The sequence below is a fragment of the Mesoplodon bidens genome (assembly GCF_964165515.1).
Source record: "Mesoplodon bidens genome assembly, chromosome: 10".
NCBI lineage: Eukaryota > Metazoa > Chordata > Mammalia > Artiodactyla > Ziphiidae > Mesoplodon > Mesoplodon bidens.
Window position 1 is genome coordinate 42,670,560 of NC_138172.1, and position 25,391 is coordinate 42,695,950.

Genomic DNA, 25,391 nt, shown 5'->3' on the forward strand with positions numbered 1-25,391 from the left:
TTTGAGACCAGCAGCCTCCGTGGGAACATGCATCTTTCAGAAGCAAGTGGCATCCCCCGTGTCCATGCTCACGTCTCCTCTGTCCAGCCTCCAGTCTCCCTCCTGTGAAATCCTCACAGCCTTCCCCAACCTCCCCCATGCGCATGCCCCCTGCTTCCACGCTCACTGCTCACTTGTCTTCTGTTGTATGAGACCAAGTCTTGAGCTCAAAAACTTTGGCTTCTTCCATTTTTTATCCCTTTAGCTACTAGCCGTGCCTGACATGTGCTAGTCACATAGAAATGTTTAATCAGTGGAGAGCAGCAAAACCAATAGTCACCTCCTTGCTGGGCCACCATCGTCTCTGACGTGGATGCTCTTAGGGTCTCCACTGAGGCAGTAGCTGAAGCTGCGAGAGGCAAAGCAGCCAGCCCGAGGCCACCCCGTTAGGAAGCGGCAGAGCTGAAACGCCAGCTGAGATCTCCCCAACTCTGCTCCCAGCTCTAACCACTAGGCGAACTGCCTCCCCACAGGCAGGGACATTGGGCAGCAGGGCTGGGTGAAGGGAAAAACCTGTACCCTGCCCACGTGGCACTTAGCATCTAAGACACAGGTTGTCTTAGTTGAGAACTTGAGCAAACAAGAAGAGAAAATTTCAACCCTGAATACTCCCCAGAAGTTGTTCTGCCAGTTTAGTGGAGAGTAAGAATGCAAGAGCAGGAGGGAAGCTAGGAAAGGGGCGTCAAGGAGGCAGGAGCGCAGGACAGAGCAGGAGAGGAGAGACCAAAGGGAAAAGCGAGAAATCCTCGGGCTGACTTGAGAGCTGGAGAGGATGCACTTCCAGTTTCCTCCCAGCCTGGGTACCACGAGCACCTCTTTTGTAGGCTGCCTGGACCACCGGTACTGCCACAGGAAGTCCCACTCGCTCCAGGTGCCGTGGTACATCCTCCAGCTGCCTGTGCAGCTGCACGACTTCTCCTGGAAGCTGCTGGTGCCCAAAGACAGCATCAGCCTGGCCCTGGTGCCTGCCCAGAAGCTGCAGCAGCACACTCACGAGAGGGTTTGCAACACCAGCTTCAGCTACCTCGTGGCCAGTGCCGTTCCCGGCCAGGACCTTAACTTCGGCTCCTTCTGCTCTGGAGGCTCCATCGAGCAGATTCAGGTGAAGCAGAACGTCTCGGTGACCCTCCGCACCTTTGCCCCCAACTTCCAGCAAGAGGCCTCCAGGCAGAGCCTGACCGTGTCCTTTATCCCCCACTTCAAAGGTAAGGTGGTCTTTCACTCTCTCCCCATCTCGATGCCCTCTTAGCCTTTCTTATTGGGACACTTATCTTATTTTGGTTTTCTGATTGTCTTAATTGTCAATCTGAAGAGAAGGGATAGCTGAGTGGGCTGTTCCTCATACAAGATGATGAGTCCTAATCCTGACTTTACCATTAACCTAGTGTGGAAAATTCCAGGAGTTAGAAATAAGACTCTCTGACAGTGGGAGGTGATGGTTGGTAGGGAACAGAACAAATAATCAGGTTCGAGGCTTTTTTGGAAGCAGGCAGGGCATAAATGAGAACTAACCAAATATTCCAAGTCCTGGATTCTTGAAGTGGTAACATACAAATCCTTATGCAGATATCTTTATAATTCTGCTTTGACAATTCAGAACTCAGTTTGGAGGTCACAGAGGAAGGAATACTGGGAGAGAGATGAATCTCTAGAGCGTTCTCCTGCATGGGGGAGCAGACCCCTCCTGGGAGCCTAGTGTATGATCTTCTCAGGCAGCAAGTGAGGTTTAAATCAGTCACAATGGTGAACTCTACATTGTTGATTTTAAAATTCACAGTCACCACTACAAGTTGCTAAGTTCATTTTTAAATTGACCAAGACCTTAATTCAAGGTTTACTCTGTAATTTTGTTCTCAGAGGCATGAGTGGGAGGGAAATGAATCTGGCCGTAAGATTAAGGTCAGTCCAGGTTGCCTGGTATCTCCAAGGTTACCAGAGAAGCTCCTTCTGGGGAGTCTTTGAAAATAAGACACACCATCCTCAGTGTGGAGTGTTGGGGTTTTATCTCACCTGAAGATAAGGAGTGGATTAACTGACATGTCAGAGACCCTTTCAACTTTGCAACTCTAGAATTCTTCCCAGAATCTGAAGTTCTCTAAATCTCCAAAATAGAAATCAGTTTACACCAGTCCCACCATGGAGCAGGGCATTAGATAGATGTTAGCTCCATTGAGGCATTTCTGAAAGGAAGCTGAGACAACCACCAGTTTGGCAAACTGGCCTGTTTTGTGTTTGTTTGTTTGGTTGGTTGTTTGGTTGGTTTTTTTTTTTTTTTTTTAAGGAAGATGTTGTTGATAGGAGTTTATTAATTAATTTATTTATTTTTGCTGTGTTGGGTCTTCGTTTCTGTGCGAGGGCTTTCTCTAGTTGTGGCAAGTGGGGGCCACTCTTCATCGTGATGCGCAGGCCTCTCACTATTGTGGCCTCTCCTGTTACAGGAGCACAGGCTCCAGACACGCAGGCTCAGTAGTTGTGGCTCACGGGCCTAGTTGCTCTGCGGCATGTGGGATCCTCCCAGACCAGGGCTCGAACCCGTGTCCCCTGCACTAGCAGGCAGACTCCCAACCACTGCGCCACCAGGGAAGCCCGTTTGGTTGGTTTTTTCAAAAGGCCCGAGAACCTAATCTGAGACTCTATTCCTTTGCTGACCAATATGGTAGCCACTGGCCACATGTGGCAATTTAAATTTAAATTAATAGTAAACAAAATTAAAAATTCAGTTCTTCAGTCACACCAAGCACATTCCAAGTCTTCAACAGACACATGCGGCTGTGGCTACTCTCTTAGCCGTTGCAGATCCAGAGCCTCTCCATCATGGCAGGAAGCTCTGTAGTCTGGACAGTGTAGCATCATCTCCTCCACCCTCCTATTCTCTCCATCTTGATTGAGTAAAACAACATCTGAGTGGATTCTCTTCCTTTTCCTGCAGAGGAAGGTGTTTTCACAGTGACCCTGGACACGAAAAACAAGGTCTACCTGAGGACCCCTAACTGGGACAGGGGCCTACCATCCCTCACCTCCGTGTCCTGGAACATCAGCGTGCCCCAAGACCAGGTGGCCTGCCTGACCTTCCTCAAAGAGCGGACGGGCGTGGTCTGCCAGACAGGGCGTGCGTTCATGATCATCCAGGAGCAGCGGCCCCACGCCGAGGAGGTCTTCAGCCTGGAGGAGGAGGTGCTGCCCAAGCCAAGCTTCCACCATCACAGCTTCTGGGTCAACATCTCCAACTGCAGCCCCATGAGCAGGAAGCAGCTGGACCTGCTTTTCTGGGTCTCGCTTACCCCAAGGACCATAGGTAAGGTCTTTCGGGGGTGGTGGTGGATAGCAGTTGGTAGCTGAGGGATCAGGAGCAAGACTGGAAGGCAAGTCAGAAAGCATGGATTTGAGTCCTGGCTGTCCATGTGTCAGTCAGCTATTGTGTCAATAATACTGTATAACAAACCACCCCAGAACTCAGTGGCTTAAAAACAGCCATTTGTTATTGCTCACATGTTGGCTGGGCAGTTCTGAGCTGGGCTTGTCAGGGTTCATTCACTCAAGCACCTGTGGGCGGCTGCAGGTTGGTTAGAGGACTTTGTCAGTCTTGACCGGGCACTCTCACATGTCTGGGGCCCAGCCAAGATCAGCCGTGATAACTGGGATTCCTTGGCTCTCCTCAGCATGGTCTCTTATCCTCCTGGGGCCTGTTCTCATGGCAGAGGCAGAGAGATCCAAGGGAGGCTGGGTTAAGCATGCAAGGTCTCCTGACGCTTAAGTTAGGAACTCATGCCCTGTCTCTTTGACAGCATTGGTTTGGTCAGCCCAGATTCAAGGGGTGGACAGGTAGACTCCATCTCTTGATGGGAGGAGCTGCAGGATCACACAGTAAATAAAGGATATGGGTCAGGGCAGGGGAAGAATTAGGGCATTTTGGTAGTCAATCTACTGTTAACCTCTTTCTGACATAGGGGAAGTCTCTTTACTCCTCTTATCTTCCTCTGCAGAGAATAGATGATTGTAACTACCCCATAAAATTATCACTGGGGATTCAGTGTTGGTGATTAAACTGTGAGGACCTGGAAAGTGTGACACATATACACGATGCTGGCATTTTTTATTTAGTCCAGTGAAACATTAGAATCCTTGAATGCCCTCAGTTTTGGGCCTCAGAGCCATGGTGAGGATTTTGCCTTTATGCCCAAAGTGGTAGTATCCACTGAAGAGTTTCAGGCAATCTGTGGTGGGGCCATGTTAGCCCTTGATTCCAAGGTAGTCACAGAGCACCACAGAGTGTTGGAACCATGGAGGTTTTTTTCCCCAGCTCCTTCCCTTTTGGGTGGGCAGATAGACTGTGTGTCCACCCAAGGCCACACAGGTGGTTAGCAACAAGAGAATCGACGGGGACCAGAAGCCACAAGTGAAAAGCTCACCCACACTCTCAGATTAGCTCCTGAGTTTTCTTCCTCTCTGACATTCATTTTCTGTCGTTTATTTCTAGTCCTATTTTCTCACAGTCTCACCTTTTGTTTTCTTATTGAACAAGCCAGAAATTCTAAATCCTGGTTTGGTGCAGGGCTCTCTGTCTGATTTATTTTCTTTTTCCTTTGTACAACTGTAGAAGGACAGCACACATGAAACAACCCTCTCCTTAACTCCTTCACCTCTGACTTTTGACTCCCTGCTTTCTTCTACACCCCCTGCTCTTCTCTCCTCCAACATGGGCTGTGGCGATCAGGGGAGCACAGCTGGCATAGGCCAGGAATACCCTTTGGAGTAGATCTGGTAGGTCCCCCAGTTTGTTTTAGTTATCTTTCACTGCATAACAAACTATTCCAAGATTTAGTGGCTTAGACAATAACCATTTTTTTTTGCTCACAATTCCATGAGTCAGGAATTTGGATGGGGCACAGCAGGTGGCTCATCTCTGCTCTAAGATATCGGGGGCCTCAGCCAGATGCCTTGAATAGCTAGAGGGGGGCTGGGATGGTTCATCTTTGCTCACTTTCAAGGCTGGGAGCCTTGGTTTGTCTTCCTCATGGAGTCTCCACATGGCTACTTGGGCTTCCTCACAGCATGGTCTCAGCATAGTCAGGCTTCTTACATGGTGGCTGGCTTTTCCTCAGGAAGCGCAGGAAGCTGCCATGTTTCTAAAAGGTTAGGTCCACACCAGCACAGCCCATATTCAAGAGGAAAGGCAACAGATTCCCCTTAAAGTGAGGAGCAGCATGTGCGTACGGGGAGGGAAGGAATGGATGGTAGCCATCTTTGAAGACTGTCTACTGGAGTTCATCACCAGCCTGACATCAAGTGTCTCCCCATCTCCCTCCCTTGTGTCTCTGCTCACAGACCTGACTGTCATCATCCTCGCGGTGGTGGGAGGTGGCACCTTACTGCTGTTTGCCCTCGGACTCATCGTTTGCTTTGTGAAAAAGAAGTAGGTGGAATTTCTCAAACTGTCTTCACCTGAGCTGACATCTCCTTACATCACAGAGACCAGAGCTGTCATTAATTATTGACTTTTTTCCTTGCTTTCCATTTTCCCCCGCAAAGATCAATGTTAAATAATATTGCCGGGGCGGGGTGGGGGGACGGGTACTTCCCTGGCGGTCCAGTGGTTAAGACTCCCTGCTTCCAGTGCAGGGGGCGCCGGTTCAATCCCTGGTCAGGGAACTAAGGTCCCACGTGCTATGCAGTGCAGCCAAAAAAATAAATATTGCAGGGGGTGAATTCCCTGGCAGTCCAGCAATTAGGACTCCAACCTTTCACTGCCGAGGGTGCAGGTTGGATCCCTGTTTGGGGAACGAAGATCCTGCAAGCCGCCTGGCGTGGCCCCCCCCCCAAAAAAAAGAGAGAGAGAAGTGGAAAATAAATAATATTGCTGGATGTGAATTATGCTTGGAGGGGGAAAAAATCCCCTACCTAGTAGGAAAAAAAAATACACATGCGGTGACATTTTAGCCTGCAGTTTTACACAGCTGCCTCAGCGTAAGTTCCCTGTGAATCATTTACTGTCTGCTCATTAGACTGTGGTCCTCACAGGGGTGATCTTGGCAGGAAAACGCTCACGTAGACCCTGCCAGACCAGGCCTGTGAACCCGCTCCCCCTGTCACCTTGAGGAAAACACACTCATGCTGCCCAGCTTGTTCTCCTCCAGTTTCTTAAACAAACTGTCTGTTTTATGCTCGTTTATTGGCCTCCAGACAAGCACCAAAAAGCCAGCCCTGTGGGCAAGAGGAAGGAAGACCCAGTTAACTGACTCAGTCTCACCTTCCACCCCCTCAGGATAACAACTTCTGTTTTATGAGAGGAAAGTGTTGACCTTTTTAGACAGAGTACATGCTGCTGCCAGATTTCATCAGTTCTGCTCGTATTTCTAATTAAAGCCATGGGGGCGGGGAGGATCTATTTCCCTTAGCAAAAAACTAAAAAAAAATTTTTTTTATTAACTGGGGCCATGAGCAAACAATTGAAATTGCTGATCAGAAATGTATCTGCTGATGAGGATGGGTTGGCAGGTTCAGGGGGAGGCGTCTTCTCTGTGAAATGGGATTGCACACATCTCGCATGAGGGAAAAGGACTTCTTTTAAAGAAACATCATTGTATCATTCCTCTCAGGAAACTTTCCTGTCTGGAGTGCACAGTATATTCCACTCAGATGGGAAAGCATGGCATTAACACTGGGCTCCAGCTTGCTCATCAGGAGGGAATTGGACGAGGGGAGGGGCCAGCACTTGCCTCCATCCCTAAAGTGCCCCAGTCCCGGCCTGGGAATTACCAGCCCCTGCCTTGCTGTGGGGGAGGCCACTGGCTGGCAGGTTGGCATAAGGCTTGTCTGTCCCCAAGTTGGGTTGGGAGGGAGGACGGGTTCCTGCTGTGAGAAGGAGGGCAGACAGTGCCGTTGAACTTGGTCATTAAGCATGTATTTCCTGAGGGTCTCCTGGGCCCTAGGAACCAGGAGAGGTGCTGGGGATACACAAGACACAGTCTTTTCTCCTGCCGTCTATGGGGGCAGAGGGACTAAAGAAGCAGGCAAATAAGGAGGCGGCGTCAGGACAGTGTGAGAAGAGCTTGGTGGGGACAAGCAAGGCTCTGTAGGAGCACGTGGGTGGAGCATTGCTACAAGGCTTCAGGCTGGAGGCCTTGCAGCCTGTCATCCTGGCCAGGGAACCCAGTGTTACAAGCTACATGTACTAGATTTATTTTTATCTCAGGAAAGTACAGGTTCACAGTTAGTGAACCGCCAGACATGCATTATGTGGTCCATTATGCTAATTGAGCTACTGTCCTCCATTTGAATCTCTGGTCGGCTAAAAAGTCAGCATCCCCTGCTTTTCACTGGTGGAGATGGAGGGCGAGGCTTTGTTTTCCGAGGCAGGGAGTGCAAATGCCCATCCATGTCCAATACCAAAGAACATTACAAACCAAGCATTAATGGTGTTAGGGAGGAACCCGGGCACCCCAGCCTGACTTTTGTCTTCTTTGTAGCTCTTTCCTCTTTTGGAGGTTACTGCTGAAGGGACTGGATCCCTCTACTGATGCTGAGTCCTACTGTCCCCAACTCCAGCTAAAAACTAAGATACAACCTTCCATCCTGAGTGTAGTATGCTATCATTTAGAAGCTAGATGGTTGTAGTTTGTACTCATGCAAAAGTGAGATGAAGCATTAGCTACAGGAAAGAACTCAGAGAGTCATAGAAGGTTGGCCTAGGCACACCCGTGCTTGATGTGGTTGATTTGGGACACCACCTGTCTCTGCTAGGAAAGAGAGGTTGTCAGATGTCTCTACCTTTGGATACCACGCAGGTATCAAAGCAAACTCAGGCACAGAGGGTGTTAACAGTGCCCTCTCTAAACCACTCTCTGCTCCTGTTTCCACCTTAAAAATTGGAGACAGAAGCTGGTCCCTTTCTAAATGTTCACTGAGGACAGCAGTTTCAGTTTCAAACGCTAAGCTATTTGAGGGACTTGGGGGAGACCCGGTCAGAACCCTGAATGATCTTCATTCCAGTAGGGATGTACAGTTGGTGAGCCTCTGACTTCTGTCTTGTTCCCTTCCTCAGTAGGAAAAAGAAGATCAACAAGGGCCCAGCTGTAGGTATCTACAATGGTAACGTCAATACCCAGATGCCGATGCAGCCAAGAAAGTTTCAGAAAAGACAGAAGGACAATGACTCCCACGTGTATGCCGTCATCGATGACACCATGGTGTATGGGCATCTGCTGCAGGATTCCAAAGGGTCCTTCCTCCAGCCAGAGGTGGACACCTACCCGCCCTTCCAGGGCCCCACAGGGAACTGCCCTCCCTCCCCACCCCCCATATGCTCCAGGGCTCCAACTGCAAAGTTGACCAAAGATGAGCCATCCTCTGGCTTCCTTTCTGAGTCTGAGAGCAAACTGTACACCTCCCACCCCAAAGACAGGAATATAAGCAATAGGAACACAGACCCTCCCTTGCTAGAAACCTACGAGACCATGGAGCCTGGGGAATAACTTGGACCCACCCCAAAGACTTCACATAAATCAGGGCACTGAGATGCCCTTTAGGGTTCCCACCCAGAAATCCTGAAGAAGAGGAATTCTGTGGAAGGATAGCAGGAGGTTTTTCTGGATGCCACCAACTTCTGATTTCCAAGTGGACTCATTCCAGTGCTGAGACATTGAAAATGATGAATTGTGATCTGGATACTGTCATCACAGTGAATGTCCTTCTAAACTCAGGTTGGGTTGTAACCAGTCCATAATGAGAGGTGAGAGGCTGAATCACGCAGGACAGGGATGCAATGAGCCCTAGATTTGGATTTGGATTTGGATTTAGACTTCTTCAAGTTGACAGTGCCAACCCCTAGGAGCCCACGGAGGCCTCTGCTCTCACTGGGGCCCCCTGGGTAGAAATGTCAGTGTGCTTTATTATTATTATTATTATTTATTTGGTGGTCCTGTGTATTTAAGAAGTCAAATGTATAGCCATGCAGCTCTTTTCACCTGACCTAGTGACAGCTCATGCTAACTGGTTAGATGGCTGGGTTTTGACTTCTGCTGACCACTAGATAAACATGTGCTTGTTCCCTGGGAGGTGGGAATAATTTGCAGTCTGTCCAGCCAGAAAAGGGTGTGTGTGCTTGAGGGTACTGACGCACATCTGCTTTGATAAGAGACTTGCTGGTTCTCTCACTCTGCGTGTGGTTATCCTACCACAGAAATCCATCTTGAGTCCCATTGTCCTTTGACCTAGGAGTAAGAGAAATTTCCTGGAATTGCCATGTGTGGCTCTCCCAGCTGCAGCAATACTTTAGCATCTAAATAGAAATTTAGAGAGTATTTTCATCCTCTAAAAACATTGAAGGATACACCAAAGGATGGCCACCTGTATTAGTTTCCTAATGCTACTGCAACAAATTACTGCAAGCATGGTGGCTTAAAAGAACGCAAATTTCCTACCTTAGGGTTCTGGAGGTCAGAAGCGCAAAATGGGTTTCACTGAGCGAAAATCCATGTGTCAGCAGAGCTGTGCTCCTTCTGGAGGCTCTAGGGGAGAATCCGTCTCCTTGCCTTTTCTAGTTTGTAGAGGCTGCTCACATTCTTTGCCTCTGATGGTGGCAATGTGACACTCCTGCTTCCCTCTTTTACTGACAAGGGCCTTTCACTTATAAAGCCCGGCCGGATAATCCAGAATTATCTCCCCATCTCAAGATCTTTAATTACACTGAAAAGTCCCTTCTGCCCTGTAAGGTAACATATACATAGATGCTGGGGATTAGGACATGGACCATTATTCTGCCTACCACACCTTTCCTGCCCCTGCAGGAGAGACTGCAGAATGATCCAGCCTACAGGTGTGTTTTGTTTAGCCTGTGCATCTTTTTAAAGAGTTAGTCACCAACATTTAAAATTATAAAATGTTTACATAAAAATCCGGATCGGAAGGTCTGGCCATGCTGGGGCTCACATTCTCACCGAGCAACAACCAGCTGGAGTTGAAACGCAGCTCATCTTTAGATGGGGCATCTGGTTCACCAGTTCACCGCAGGGCCCACCAACCCTGTCACCTCACACACTGAGGCTGAGGGTCTGCTGCTATTGGTCAACACCCTGCAGAGTTGCTTCTCTCATAATGAAATGGAAAGTTCAAGACTCATATCTCATATGAAATAAGAAGACAATTCTTGAGGCTGATGGGTGCTTCAGGAAAGTTTCTTTTACACACAGCCCACATCCTTCATTTATACTAATTACCAGTGCAGCTCCTATGGGCATTTGCCTTTGTGGCCCCTGTTCTCATCCGGAAGGAGAAGGATTGTGTTATGGCTTGTCAGTACAGTCCCAGGTCGATACTTCTGTGGCAAAACCTCCTTTAAAAAGTAGATGCAGGGCTTCCCTGGTGGCGCAGTGGTTAAAGAATCTGCCTGCCAATGCAGGGGACATGGGTTCAAGCCCTGGTCCAGGAGGATCCCACATGCCACAGAGCAACTAAGCCCGAGTGCCACAACTACTGAGCCTGCACTCTAGAGCCCACGAGCCACAACTACTGAACCCACATGCCACAACTACTGAAGCCTACACGCCCTAGAGCCCGTGCTCCACAACAAGAGAAGCCACTGCAATGAGACACCCGCGCACCATAACAAAGAGTAACCCCCGCTTGCTGTAACTAGAGAAAGCCTGCACGCAGCAACAAAGACCCAATGCAGCCAAAAATAACTAAATTAAAAAATAATAATAAAAGGAATTAACATCAAAAAAAGAAAAAGAAAAGTAGATGCAGGTCGTCGTGTTCAGTGACTTCACCTTGGAAATACACTGCCCAGACTTGTCCACCTGCTACTTTGCCTCCATGAAAAGGAGTTTTGCAATCTCCTAAATGGTGTGTGTTCCAGGGTTTTTTTTAACTCTTTCCAGGAGGAAGAGTATGTTGGGGGTTTTTAAATTATGCCTTCGGTGCTGTCAGTGACACCTTTACTTCTGAAAGGCTGGCTCTGCCCAGGGACCCTCAGCCTCTTGACCTGAGATGCTGGCGAACACCCTCCAGGAAGGGCCAGAGGAGGGCTGTGCCTTCCTTCCCTCTGCTGAAATTGTATCAATATTTAAAATCATCGTTGGGGCCCTGGCCCCCCATTCTCTGCCTTCTCTGACCTCCTGGCCGCTTCTGACAGTCACTCAGTCAGTGCTCTGAATCCCACCCTCAAAGCATGGCTGTCATCACACGTCACCTTTACTCACAGGGGCACCACGTGGCCATTTTCTTTTAACTGAGAGCTCAAAACTCCAGGCCAAGTTGCTGTCTTCCTGAGACCTCAGGTGGATTTAATGTTTTCCAAAGACATGCCTCCTTGAAGGGGCCAGCCCGACATACCCCTGGCTCTTTTCTTTAAAGCCCAGGCCCCACTTCTGTAAAATATTTCAGGGTCACTGAAAACCAAACACATTTGTTGAAGCCTAGCTTGTGCCAGCACAGTATCCTCCACGCTGGGTCTGCTGATGCGGGGCTGCCCTCACGCCCACCCTCTGTACCTGTGACAAAGCCTGACTCAGACACGACTGGTTAATGCTGCAGTCATTTTGCACGGGAGGGGTATGTCTCAAGGAAGAGTCAAGGGAGAAAAGCATAAGTCCATGGAACATAACCTGGGTCAAGGTTGGACTGATTTGTGTGGATCTGCAATGCTTAACTCGAAATAATTTATTTGTTGTATATACTTTTGAGGCAGCATTTTATTCATTTCCTACACTTTTTTAAATAAACAGATATACAGAAAAAAAGGCATCAAGTTGTTTAAATGCTTTGGCGAGTTGTCCCCTGGTTCAGCTGAGGCCCTCATTTCCCAGGTTCAACATGGGCTCAGCAGATTCCATCTTCTCTATGTGTTTATGGTCCAGCAAGCTGGACTCTGGGCTGCCGATGAGTGACTGAGAGGCGAGAGTTTGTTCTGTTCTTGTTGAGGCAACCTGAGCCCCCTCTGTGTGACCCTCCCAATACCTAACCCCCACAGAGGCCACCCTTGCCGCTGCTCTACACCCAGTGTAGGTCACCAGCCTCCAGAACAGAGCAAAGGGAAGGCAGTGGGAGAGGGAAGCTCCAAGCGGGACCCCACCACCCGCCATGCACTTGGAGGGGAGACCCAAGTACACGGAGGAGACCGGGTGCTGCTGTGTAACAAACCACAGCAGACCTTAGTGACTTAAGAACAATCACATATTTTTCCACAAACCTACGTTGAGCAGGGATCAGCAGGGATGGCTTATCTCTGCTCCGTGTGGCCTCTCTGGGGCAGTTCAACTAGAATCCACTTTCAAAATGGTGCATCACACAGCCGGCAAGTTATTGATGGCTGCCGGCTGGGAGCATTGATTCCTCATCATGTGGACCACTCACTCCACAGGGCTTTCTGGGCTTCTTCACAACACAGAGGCTGGCTTCCCAGGGCGAGTGTTCCCAGCATCAGGATGTCGGAGCTGCTAGTCCCTCAAGGCCTGGGCCTGGAAGCTGGCACAGTGTCACATCCATTCTAGCCTATGGGTGCGTCAGTCTTAGGGCCTCAGATTTAAGGGGATGAATATATCACATCGTAAAAGAGCATTAAATTTGTAGAGAAGTGACAAGACAAAGGAAAAGTACTTTGAGCTTCTAGGAGTGAGTGGCAAATTGTGAAAAGGTAAATATATGGGGGGAGTTAATGGAAAATACGGGTTTTCGCAAGGTGTGTTGTATAGATTTCTCTGCTGTCGTCTCTGGGCTAAGAGGCTAGAGTTGTCTCTGGTGATTAAGAATCAAACTGTCCTTCCCGGTAGAGAGGGAGAGGACAGAGTTTTTCTTGTGTCTGTTTCTTCTTAATTGCCTTTGGCTCAAAATGATCCTTACGCCAGGCTTGCACATTTTGGGATGGAATACTCTGAATCCCTCATTCTCCCATTCGAAACATAAATAAGTTTCATATATTAAAAGTTGAATTGGCAGCTGTGCAGAGAGATTTGGGTTCGAAGTATTGAAATAAGAGATCTACAAAGGCGGAAGCAGCATAGATGGAACAAGGGGAAAAGAACAAATCTAAGTATATTGCCCCATATCTTACTGAATCAGTCTCTTAGACCTGGGAGTAAGTCACTCTGGTGAAACAGTTGTGTTTCATTTCAGGAAATGGTACTGCAGGTGGGAGCAGGGTGCCCACTTAAGTTAAGCCTCTATATAGTGTGAGCAGTCAGGCACTTAATGAGGGACATTTCTATAGAAAATGAAGGGGGGAAAGGGCTAATAGTTAGAACAAACTGTAACCTCAGTTTTTGAGTCCAGAAGGTAGTGAGAAGATTTCTAGATGTTGGGCTCAAAGCATTTATTTATTTATTTATTTATTTATTTATTTATTTATTTATTTTCCAGTTTATTGAGATAATTAACATACAACACTATATTAGTTTAAGGTATACAGCATAATGATTTGACTGACATACATCATGAAATAGTTACCACAATAAGTTTAGTGAACATCCATCATTTCATATATATACAAAATAAAAAATAATTTTTTTTCTTGTGATGAGAACTCGGGATTTACTCTCTTAACTTTTGTATAGAACATACAGCAGTGTTAAGTACATTAGTCATGCTGTACATTACATTCCTAGTACTTATTTATCTTATAACTGGAAGTTTGTACCTTTTGATCACCTTCATCCAACTCCCCCTCCCCAACTCTCCTGCCTCGTTCCATAACTTTTTTTCTTTTTTTTAACATCTTTTTTGGAGTATAATTGCTTTATAATGTTGTGTTAGTTTCTGCTGTATAACAAAGTGAATCAGCTATACATATACATATATCCCCATATCCCCTCTCTCTTGTGTCTCCCTCCCACCCGCCCTATCCCACCCCTCTAGGTGGTCACAAAGCACCGAGCTGATCTCCCTGTGCTATGCGGCTGCTTCCCACTAGCTGTCTATTTTACATTCGGTAGTGTATATAAGTCCATGCCACTCTCTCACTTCATCCCAGCTTACCCTTCCCCCTCCCCGTGTCCTCAAGTCCATTCTCTACATCTGCGTCTTTATTCCTGTCCTGCCCCTAGGTTCTTCAGAACCATTCTTTTTTTTTTTTAGATTCCATATATATGTGTTAGCATACGGTATTTGTTTTTCTCTTTCTGACTTACTTCACTCTGTATGACAGACTCTAGGTCCATCTATCTCACTACAGATAACTCAGTTTTGTTTCTTTTTATGGCTGAGTAATATTCCATCGTATATATATGCCACATCTCAAGACATTTTTAGATGGTGGAGTGAGAATAGCAGTGCCAAGCCAACGAATTTCCTAGTTTGCAATTTGGAAGTCTGGTGCTAGCATCTACATCAGCGTCACAGTCACAGATATTTCTCAGTGCAGAGCATGGAGGTGTCCAGCTGCACTTTGCAGGGTTTCTCCTTCTGCTGCTCCTTCTCCTTTTTTTTAGACAGTCCTAATAAGGATCTGGGCAGCCAGGTTTCAGTTCTCAGTGGCACCAAGTTGGGAGGGGGAAAGGAAAAATGGAAATGTTAATTACTAAAATGCACAAATGTTAGGAGCCAGTTTACAAAGAGGTCAAAAACCTCAGAGACAGTGAGCATGGCTAGAATTTGACAACCCACAAGAATACACTATATTTTTTCTATTGACACGTAGAATTTCTCTATATAATTATCCCCATTTCTATCAAAGATAATCAAAGAATATTTTGTTTGAAAAATATAGTCTCATTCAATTGGGCCTAATCATTTACATAAGTGCAGCATGAGTAGTAGCATTTATCCCCAGACTGAAGAGACCTCAGAATTATCAAGAGGCAGCTGTGAAGCACCACCTGTGTACCCTAACAGGCAACCTAACTTCTCTGAACCAAAATTTCCTCAACTGTAAAGTGTGAATCCTAATACCTATTTAACAAAGGTGATTGCCAGGGTGGGGAGAGATGATGTATATGACAATGTCTGGATTTAGTAGCCACTCTTCATTACATCTTCATTGAAGAGAAAAAAAATATCGCCCATAGTCTGCTCATCTGGCTTGGTCTCATCTCCAGCAAGCTGGTTGTCTTTTCCTGTGAGCTGACAGTTCTCTAGCTAATTGTGTCAAATTCAAAGACGCTGTACACCTCGTTCTCTCCAAACTCGCTTAGCTGTCAGCTCCAGCAAGCTGGCATATGATCCTACAGCATTTGTGCAGCCCTGGGAAGAGATGTTCCTGGGAGAAGCATCACAGCATGAGCCATGTGGGCTCCACAGCCAAGGAACCGGGAACTGGGGGGTTTCATTTTCTAACATTATTGCAGTATGTTAAGATATTTGGCTGCCTGTGTCTGAGGCAGCCCTGGGTCTTTGGACCTGCCTGACCAGGCACCCAGATCAGAGACGGACCCCAACAAACACATGTGAGGGGTGCAGCATTCCCTATCGCCTGAAGTAACCATAGCAACAGTCCAGTCTTTTCTCCCTGCTCCACCCCTACCCGCAAAGGACACCTTTCCTCAATGACAAGAGGCTGGGCAAACAGTACCACTCCTTTAAAGATGGTCAGAAACTCATCACTTTTCCAATGTAGAGCTAAGTCAGCGCCTCTAAATAGCCTCTAAGCATTTGAAAAGTTTCAAACAGAAGTTTGAAAAAAAGCTTGTTAAACAGAAACTGTGGACAGTGTTTGCCTTCATGGAAGGAAACTGTGACTGGGAAACTTTTCCTCCCCATATACCCTTTTGTAGCTTTTGAATTTGAACCATGCAAATGTACCTTATTTTAAAATAAAAGAAAATGAAAACAAAAACTTTTAAAAAACTTGTCAAAACTCAAGATTCTCTGGTGGCTTCGCTCTTCTCAGCCTCCTGTGTGTGCAGTTTTTCAGAGATTTTAAGCCTCCCTTCTCCCCTCCCCACCCCTCGGCGGTGGGACCAGTCTGGCCATATTTCACACCCCTCTGGTCAGAGATCCCAGGTTACTCCCAGAGAAGCTAAAGGTTGGAAAAGACTGGAAGGTGTGGTAGCTGCTCAAACACACTGGAAGGCTCTTCCACAGCACCTCGGAAACTCCATTCCTCAATGCTGATACTCCCAGGCCAAGAAGTCCTCCGGGAGCTGACAACCAGTCCTGGGAGAGGAGGTGTGGAACTCCCCCCTCGCCCATCTGGAAAGAGGAGTCCCGGCATCAGCTGGTGAAGTGACTTCAGCCCCTTCATTGCCCAGGATGTTCAGATCTGCCCTCTCCAGGATCCAGGCCGGAGGGACTAGAATCCACTCAGATCTTAAGCCCAGGAACTAGGGTTGGGAGGGGGTTGGGTGGCTCCTTGGAGTTCAGGGAGAGAAAATCATTTTGTGATACTTAGTCTTTTGAAAGGAAAAAAATATTTTTAGCCAAAATCCAAGTCCATAGCCCTGTGGGAGTGAAAGAGCCATTCTGCCTCAGACTTGGATTCAGTGTGTACTTTGGATCCTAGGCTGGCTCACTGGGTCTCAGGATACCAGCAGGGGCCAAGTCCGTTGCCGGTCCCTTTCTTTTCAAGAGACACTAATTGCTTGGCGGCCTGCCAACTGCAGTGTCACCAGAGCTATCTGCAGGCTGAGCACTTTCCCCACCTTCCACCTGGGGGGTTGGGGGTGAACCTGCCCTCCAACCTCCTCCCAAGGCCACCCCCATCCAACCTCATCACTGGTTGCAGGCACCACCCAGGAGGCCCCTGCTGGTATCCTGGGAGCCAGTGAGCCAGCTGATGGAAGGATAATTGGGAAATGTGTTCTTCAGAGGTGATCCTTTCCAATCAGGATTTAAATCTTCCTCACTTCCTCTTGAAAAGCAACCTGGTGATATTTCTGCAAATAACAGTCTTTGAGAAATAGTGGTAACATAGGTACTTCCAATAATGAAGATAAAAACCCCTTATACCTTTTAAAAAATGTCTAGTGTCAAATCAGTCCACTATATCCAGGATGAAGTATTTTCAATTAATTATGTTTTCCTTAGATAACATGGGTAGCAAGCTCCTTTTGAGATAATAAAGCCTTTGTCTTTGGTGTTAAAAAAAATTAATCTATTTCCTCCAGGCCAGGGACATCAGTTTTTAAGATGAGAATTTACACTTGCTACAGATGCTGCAAGCAGACTTCTTGCACAAATAGATCAAGATGTTTCTATTTGTCTTCAGATCCTTGCCAAGAGTTGAATATGGCATCAACTCTGCTTTGATCTGCATGAAGAATTTCAGTGTGGGTATCACTCAACTGTGTGGTATTCGTTCTGCTGTGAATCCAGTTATTTCAATGTACTCATTAAATACCTACTATGTGCAAGACAGTGTGCTAAGGCTGAGTGCTGGTGGAGAAGCTGCCAGGTAAAATGCTATGAGGGAGGGCTGGGACACGGGGTGGGGGAGGGGAGGAGATTACAAAACTTCCATGGCAACATTTGCTCATTCATTCAAAAAGCATGGCACCAAACCGAGGTGCTGGTTATCTCGATTCCATTAGATCCTTTCTTGAGTTGTTAAGACACTTCTAAACTGAAAGAGGAATGAATGTGGGGCTTGGCTGGAGAGGCAGTCATGAAATGTGATGAGTTCTTTGCCAATTTTTATTCAATTTTCCCAATTCTGACCTTTTGTTTCTAGCCCTGCTCCCAAGGCAACAGACCAGGTTGCAAGTATTTAACAAACAAGCTACATTAATCTGTAAACTAATTAAAACATATTGTGATGATTTCTCAGCAATATTCTTTAACCCATAACCTTCCTTTTGGATACTAAAAAAGAGAACCGTGCACTCTATCATGGCCCTCAGGAACACTTAGGGCTGGAGCAGCTAGAAGGTAATAGACTCTGCCCCTGTAAAACATAGGTCAACTCAAGATTTACCCTTGATTCCAAACTTCTGCACAGAGGACTATTGTTTCTTTAGGAACAGCAACCTAATATTTTCTTGCCTGAAGGAGAGATGAAAAACATATTCAGGCTACTGAGGAATAAAAGGAACCAAACAGGCTCAGTTGGGGAGGGTGGCACCTTGGGGCTTCCTGGATCCAACTCACCATTCCCAGAGTTTGGGATAGAGAAGGGTGGGCCCTTCGATGATGCTTTGGTCTCATCTCAAGTTTCTGAATTGCCATTTTCCAGGTCCCCTTTCCCAAGTTCTTTGAGGACCCAGAAAATTAGAAAGAGGGTTTTGAAGATCATGGCTGTGCTAGGGATGAGCTTCTGCGGAACAAACGCTGTCCTCCTCTCTGAACAGCCGCCCTAAGATGCTAAATAACGGATGACATGAGGACAGAGGAAGGGAATCAATGAGCTTTGTCTCCTCAGTTGGTCAAATTCTTCCAGCAAATTCCTGTGAAAGGGCTCTTGTCACAAGGGGACCATTAAATAAAGGGCTGTTTGTGCTCAGGGGGCCCCTTCCTCCCTAAGGTGTTCAAGGCCTGCCCCCAAAATGACAGCAACAACAAAAATCCCCACCCAAGGATCCTGGGTTACCTCAGCTCCTAATCCTTCCAGATCTTTCTAGTTAAAGAGCAAGCTCTCATGCTGGAGCTGTGAGGCAAGGGCCTGAGGCCAGACTCATCCCCCGCTTCCTTTCAACCCATCTCCCAGGAGAGGATGAGGCCCATCTTGAGGCACATTTGTAAACCAACTGCCCTGGCCTCCCGTTCTCCCTTCCCGCTTCTAGGCCATGATTTTAAACTATGTTTAAAGCGGACCAGGTGAGGACAATTAGGGCAAAAAATACCTAGGCCTGAGGGGCCCAGAGTGTGAGAAAGACCCTTGAGGCCCAGAGGAGAGTTGAGGGAGCCCGAGGTCCAGAGAAGGAGGAGGCCCTGAGCGAGGTAGGGGGAGGGGAGGGCGAGGACGAGGCGAGGTGTTGCGGGAGGTGGTGGGTGGATCAGGAGGGCGGTTGGCCCAGTTAGCGTCCTGGTGGCGAGTCTGGACTGCCTCCGTCCAGGCCACCTGCTGGTATCCTGAGACCCAGTGAGCCAGCTGAGAACCAGGAACCGTACTCCGTTCAGGGTGGAACAGCACGGAGGAGGCCAAGAGCTCTACCTCACCAGCCTGCAAGGAACCTTTCCCGTAGCTTCCGGGTACGGGTGACGTGGGCCCTCATCAGGGCACAGAATTGGCACAGAATCAGGGCACAGAAGGCCGTGAAAGCCAGGTTTAGGGCCACCAGCGTGTGAGTAAGGAAACTGCAGGATCCCCAGTCGAGGGCATAGGCAGGTCATCCGTGAGACTGTGCCAAGGGCGTTTCTGGTTAACATTTTCACCACTGAGGGCAAGAAAGTTTGCTCCATCTCGCTTAAGGCCCCCCTTTGCCTTTGGAGCTTGCATTTCCCCACCTGGGGCCCAGATCCTCCCCCAGGTAAAGCACACAGCTAAAAGTGGCAGCCATGTGGTAGGACAGGTGGCTTAAAGGCCGTCCGGCTGGCTGCACCATTCAACACAGGCAGCCTCCCCGCAGCTCAAGCTGACTTGGCTCAGGTAGGATGCATAGAAAACCTTCTGCCCACCTTTTGATTTCTTCTCTTTGAGATCACAGTTCCTTTAGTCTGGTCCCTCCTAGAAGCATGAATTTTCCTAACTGGTGCCCTCTACTTCGGTCCACAAGTTAAAAGTTGAGCCGTTAACTTTGGCCTTTTAAGTCTCTGGAAGGCGACGATCATTATTGGTCTGTTTTTGCTCCTGAAAGGCATGTGCGTTTCTTTCTTTTTTTTAACTTATTTTTTTATTGAAGTATAGTTGACATACAAAATTATGTTATAGGCATACAATGTAGTGATTCACAATTTTTTAAGGTTATACTCCATTTATAATTATCATAAAATATTGGCTATATTCCCCGTGTTGTACAATATATCCTTGTAGCTTATTTTACACCTAATAGTTGGTACCTCTTTCTCTCCTACCCCTATATTTTCTGTCCCCGCTTCCCTCACCCCACTGGTAACCACTGATTTGTACTCTATATCTGTGATTCTGCTTGTTCTTTTTTTTTTTTTTGTCTGCACCATGTGGCTTGTGGGATTTTAGTGTCCCGACCAGGGATTGAATCTGGGCCCTCAGCAGTCAGGGCACAGAGTCCTAACAACAGGACCACCAGGGAATTCCCTGCTTCTTTTTTGTTATATTCGTTTGTTGTATTTTTTTAGATTTCATATCTAAGTGACATCATTTGTCTTTGTATTTGTCTAGTATTTGTCTTTCTCTGACTTATTTCATTTAGCATAATACCTTCCAGGTCCATCCATGTTGCTGCAAATGGCAAAATTTCTTTTTTGATAGCTGAGTAGTATTCCACTGTATTTATATACCACATCTTCTTTATCCATTCATCTGTTGATGGACACTTAGGTTGCTTCCATATCTTGGCAATTGTAAATAATACTGCTGTGAACACTGGGGTGCATGTATCTTTTCAAATTAGTGTTTTCATTTTTCCTTGATATATACCCAGGAGTGGAATTGCAGGGTCATAAAATAGTTCTATTTTTAGTTTTTTGCGAAACCTCCATACTGTTTTCCACAGTGGCTACACCAATTTACCAGCAGTGCACGAGTGTTCCCTTTTCTCCACATCTTTGCTGACATTTGTTATTTGTATTCTTTTTGACGATAGCCATTCTCACAGGTGTCCTGTGCATTTCTAAACTGATGACTGCTCAGACATCAGACTTAACTTTGCAGCCCTGTGAAGGTTCAATGTATTTCCACTTGTGTATGATTTGTTCAAGGGCACAGAGCAAGTTGAGTTAAAATTGGAACCCTAGTCAGGAGATTCATCTACACCTCGACTCTTTGTACTGAGACCTTTTTTTCTCATCATTGTCTTGCCTTTCATTTCTTCTCTTTTTCTTTCATTGGCTGGATCCAGCACCTGTGGACCACCTGTCTATGCCCTGTAGCCGAAGACCACTAGGAACAAAGTTGGATTTACTGATTTGTTGCAGGGAAGGAGGCTGTGTACATGCATAGATGAGGAGTCATGGGGCCTCTTAGCACAAGGGACTTGGAATAGAACTTGCGCTTGTGTTAAGTGATGTGGGGGAAGTTTTAAGGAAGCAGGGGTTTGCTCTGGATTGGATGTTATCAGGAAGCAGGATCGATTCTATGCTCAGCAATTTCAGTTTTTATATAAAGGTGAGACAAAGGCAGCAGAGCTAAAGCCATGGTTGGTGAAGGGACAGCTGTCGTTTGTGTTAGCTGCGGCTGGGTGATTTCTGTGGTTTGCACAGTGGCTTCGTATTTGTCTGTGCTCAGACATGACTACAGAATGGTGTTTGTCAGCCTTGTCTGAGGTTGGTGATCTGTGAGACTGGCTCTGTTCGACAGCAGAATGTTGCAGCCTAGCTCTGAGTGCCTGATGGTAGGGACTGTTTTTCTCTTTGTCATTACAAAGGCCAAGCCTTGATCCTCAAGTTCCAACCTTCTTTATATCCTAGTCTCATATCTTCATGGTGGGATAGAGGTCCTCACATTTGAAGAGGAAGAGGAGGAGGGAGGGACGAGAAGGAGGAGAGGGATTTCCTTGGCGGGGTGAAATAGTATCTTAGCTTAGAGGATTCATATCTTTGTCACCTGAATGGATCTAGGGTTCCATTCCTCTACCTGGATAGAATGATATTCCAAAGCCATGTTGAGGGGGCAGGGGAAGGAATTAGGGTAACATTGGTGTGCAGGTGTCCCATGAATTATTGGAGGAAGTTCCAGGTAGAGGGGTGGGGAAGGCAATAAGAAGTGGCTGTTCTTAGTACAGAAATCCTCACTTAGAAAGAGTGGATACATGTGTATGTATAACTGACTCACTTTGCTTTACAGCAGAAATTAACACAACATTGTAAATCAACTATATTCCAATTAAACATTTAATTAAAAAAAGAAATATAATCCACTCTTCTAGGAAACATAGGATGATTGTACATCCCAATTTTCTGGTACATCCCTGATTTTAAGTAATATAACTATTCGATTACCTCGGATACAGTTTGGCTACATATTACATTGTTCTATATAATTTTTTTTTTTTTTTTTTTTTTTTTTTTTAGTGAGGGGAATCCATTACATGTCAGATCCTCTGAGAAGCAGACAGGAAAATGGGATTTGAAGTGCAAGAGATCGATTGGGGGAAACACCTGTGAAGGCTCAAGAGCAGCAGTCTGCAGAGAGCCCTCTGCAGTACGGGTCTGACCCTGTGTAAAGAGAGCGGGGAAGAAGGACTGGGTAGGAAGAACCTCAGACCACAGCACAGTTCTGAGAAAATCGTGGCCAGGCCTCTGGGGAATGCCCAGGCTAAACTTTCCCCTTAGAGGGGTCACCTCTCTAGCGGGAATGGTTCCGTGCTGGTGCCCCTGCCGAGCTCAGTCACTGCCCAGAGGCAGCCAGTGAAAGACTGGCCCCTGTAACCCCAGGTGGCAGCCAAGGTTGTCAGTCAGCTCCTGCTCTTGGCGGCAGGTTCTGTTAGAGCCATCTGAGCGGCACCCTCGATGGCCATATGTTTCTTGAAACAGGTCAACTCCTCCTAGAAGCAGGAGCCAAGACAGGATTAGACATGCAAGAGATTTGTTAAGGGAAATGCCTGTAAAGGATAAAAGGGGTAAGAGAGGAGGGAAAAAAACCTATACAAGTGTGACTTAAACTGTAGAGTGCTGGAGAATAAATACGTTCATAGACGTGTTTTGTTTTAAGCCTCTGTTAAGTCATATGTCCTGAATTTTGGCTTGGGAAATACGGTTTCCTTATAAGTAGTGTTAAGTGATGATACTGGAATTTAGGAAGTGCCAACAAGGTGACGGAGGTAGAGCAGAAGAAGTGGACCTTCCGCAAGTTCACCTGCGGCCGCGTGGACCTCGACCAGCTACTGGACACGGCCTGCGAGCAGGTGACGCAGCCGTACAGCCCGGGTCGGCGGCGGCGGCTGCACTACGCGTCCTGCGGAGGAAGCTGCTGTCGAGTGGCTGCTGAAGCGCCTGCGCGAGGCCAAGAAGGCGGTGCCTCCCACGGAGGAGCCTGAGGTGGTGGAGACGTGCAGCGCGGCGTGATCATCCTGCCCAAGATGGTGGGCAGCCTGGAGGGCGTCTACACCGGCAAGACCTTCAGCCAGGTGAAAACCAACCCTGAGATGACTGGCCACTACCTAGGCGAGTTCTCATCACCTACAAGCCTGTAACACGCCCGTCCGGGCATGGGGGCCACGCACTCCTCCCGCTTCATTTCCCTCAAGTACCGGGCTGGCCAATAAAGGCACAGACTTATCTCTACAGAAGAGAAAGAAAGAAATTGGAATTTAAAGCATCAAACAAACAAGGTCTGGCTCAACTGCTATTTTATTTGCACGGCTTCTTTTCTGTGAGGGCTTTCCAGGTACCCTCTCCCTTACTGCTTCTCAGCTTCTCAACAGGGAGTGGTTTTGCCCCGCAGGGGACATTTGGCGATGTCTGCAGGTATTTTGGGCTGTTACAGCTGGAGCCCGTGTTGTGTTGCGGGAGAGTAGGCTCTCCTCTCATTGCAGAAAGAATTCAGAGAGGAGACAGGTCAGGAAAGCAAGGCGAGGATTTATTTAAGGGATGGTAGGCTTTCAGAGCTGAGTAGCTGGGCTGTTTTCTTGGCAAGCCGGTTATGTGGGGTGTAGAAATGAAGGGCCGGGATATTCATTGGGGGGGAGGGGGAGGGGAGAGGGAGGGGAGGGAGCGGAGAGGGAGGGGAGGGGGAGGGAGGGAGGGGAGGGGGAGGGAGGGAGGGAGGGAGGGGTTTGGGGTCATATTCCCTGATTTTCACGCTAGCTCCACTTTGCTGAGGGGAGGAGGAGTTTTTGTCCTTATTTAGTCTTTTTTTTTTGAATTTTAGTTTTTTTTTTATACAGTAGGTTCTTATTAGTTATCTATTTTATACATATTAGTGTATATATGTCAATCCCAATCTCCCAATTCATCCCACCACCACCCCCCACCCCGTCCTTATTTAGTCTTGATCGGAAGTGTCATGGCCTTGGTGCTTGATGGGAACTTCTTATCTGTAAAGTTTTATTGTAATGAGAGCATAAAGAGCAAAAGGTTACGTTCTGACGTCAGAGATTCCCGCCTTTCCACACCTTTCTTTGCCTCCAGGACACTTATCACACCAAAATGTGTGGTTTCCTGTCAGTCCAGAGGTTCCTGCTTTTCTTTGTCTGCCGGAGGAGCCCCCCTGCCCCCCACCATTGTTTACACGATGTATGGTTTCCTGCCATTTGGTCCATGTCCCCGTTTCTCTGTTCCCATCTAGCTATCTGCCTGCTCTAACGTTCCCACTTCAAGGAGTCTGAACCCTTAAAATCTTTTTAGGGGCAAAGGGTTGATGGTCCATCTTCTGTAACTGCTTCGAGTGAGCACGGGCATTGTCCCTACCTGTGGGTCCAGATCTCCTTGCTGTCTGTCAGAGATAGGGATCTCGGGGTTGTTTACAGTGGTGGAGATGGAGAGTGGGGAGTAGATCCAGTGGCTGGTGGTAGTCCTCATCTTCGGGTGAGATGGGTTGAAATCCCTGCCACATCATCATTTGAAGTTGGAGTTTTCTGAAGCCATGAGTTTTTTTCCCTCGACACCTCAGGTTTCGATACAGCAGCTGTAACAGGGAGACGTTGGAGTATATCTGAATACAGTTATTAGTTATATTAAACATTAGTCTGGAATATTGTCCAATCCCTATGCTGGCCTTCTCTTGTGTATTGTTAACTATTATTGAATATTATGCTTTTATTGTGAGTTTTAGTTTTATTTATTCCAGTCACTAGGTTCTTCCACCAGGTAGTGATGTTCCCCACATGTTGGATATTGGCAGTCTGGTTGGTGTCTGTCACCCAACTGTGATTACTAAAAAGTAGAGTGTGAGGGGGCTTCCCTGGTGGCGCAGTGGTTGAGAGTCCGCCTGCCAATGCAGGGGACGCAGGTTCGTGCCCCGGTCCGGGAAGATCCCACATGCCGTGGAGCAGCTGGGCCCGTGAGCCATGGCCGCTGGGCCTGCGCGTCTGGAGCCTGCGCTCCGCGACAGGAGAGGCCACAACAGTGAGAGGCCCGCGTACCGCAAAAATAAATAAATAAATAAATAAATAAAAAGTAGAGTGTGATTGTACTGTGTTTCATTAAGCCATCCTAATTCTTGTCCCTGAATGCTAATAGCAGTAAATAACAGAGGCTAGCTTTACCTAAAAGCTGAAATACCCTTCCCTCTGCTTTGGAGGAGGGTGTCTGTTCCAGAGAGTTTGGCCTGCAGTTGGTTCCTGCCCCAGTCCTTCCTTACCGCACTGGGTGGTAAATGAGAACCCAGAATATTTTGCTGTTAGCGCCACCATGTCCTTCAAGGAGGCAGGGAGTCCTAAAAGATGTAGGTCCTTTGGGGAGGTACAGCTGCG

At 47.4% G+C, this 25,391-nt stretch overlaps 1 protein-coding gene across 1 annotated transcript in view; it reads left to right on the forward strand.

Moving 5' to 3' along the window:
• Positions 1-11,771, forward strand: part of CDCP1 (CUB domain containing protein 1) — a 57,674-nt gene extending 45,903 nt beyond the window's left edge. Inside the window, exons 6-9 of the mRNA XM_081246588.1 lie at positions 864-1,244; positions 2,969-3,334; positions 5,365-5,452; positions 8,081-11,771. Of these exons, the coding sequence (XP_081102714.1) occupies positions 864-1,244; positions 2,969-3,334; positions 5,365-5,452; positions 8,081-8,510 (1,265 nt within the window). The 3' untranslated portion in view covers positions 8,511-11,771. The remainder of the gene's footprint in view (positions 1-863; positions 1,245-2,968; positions 3,335-5,364; positions 5,453-8,080) is intronic.
• Positions 11,772-25,391: the final 13,620 nt, after the last annotated feature.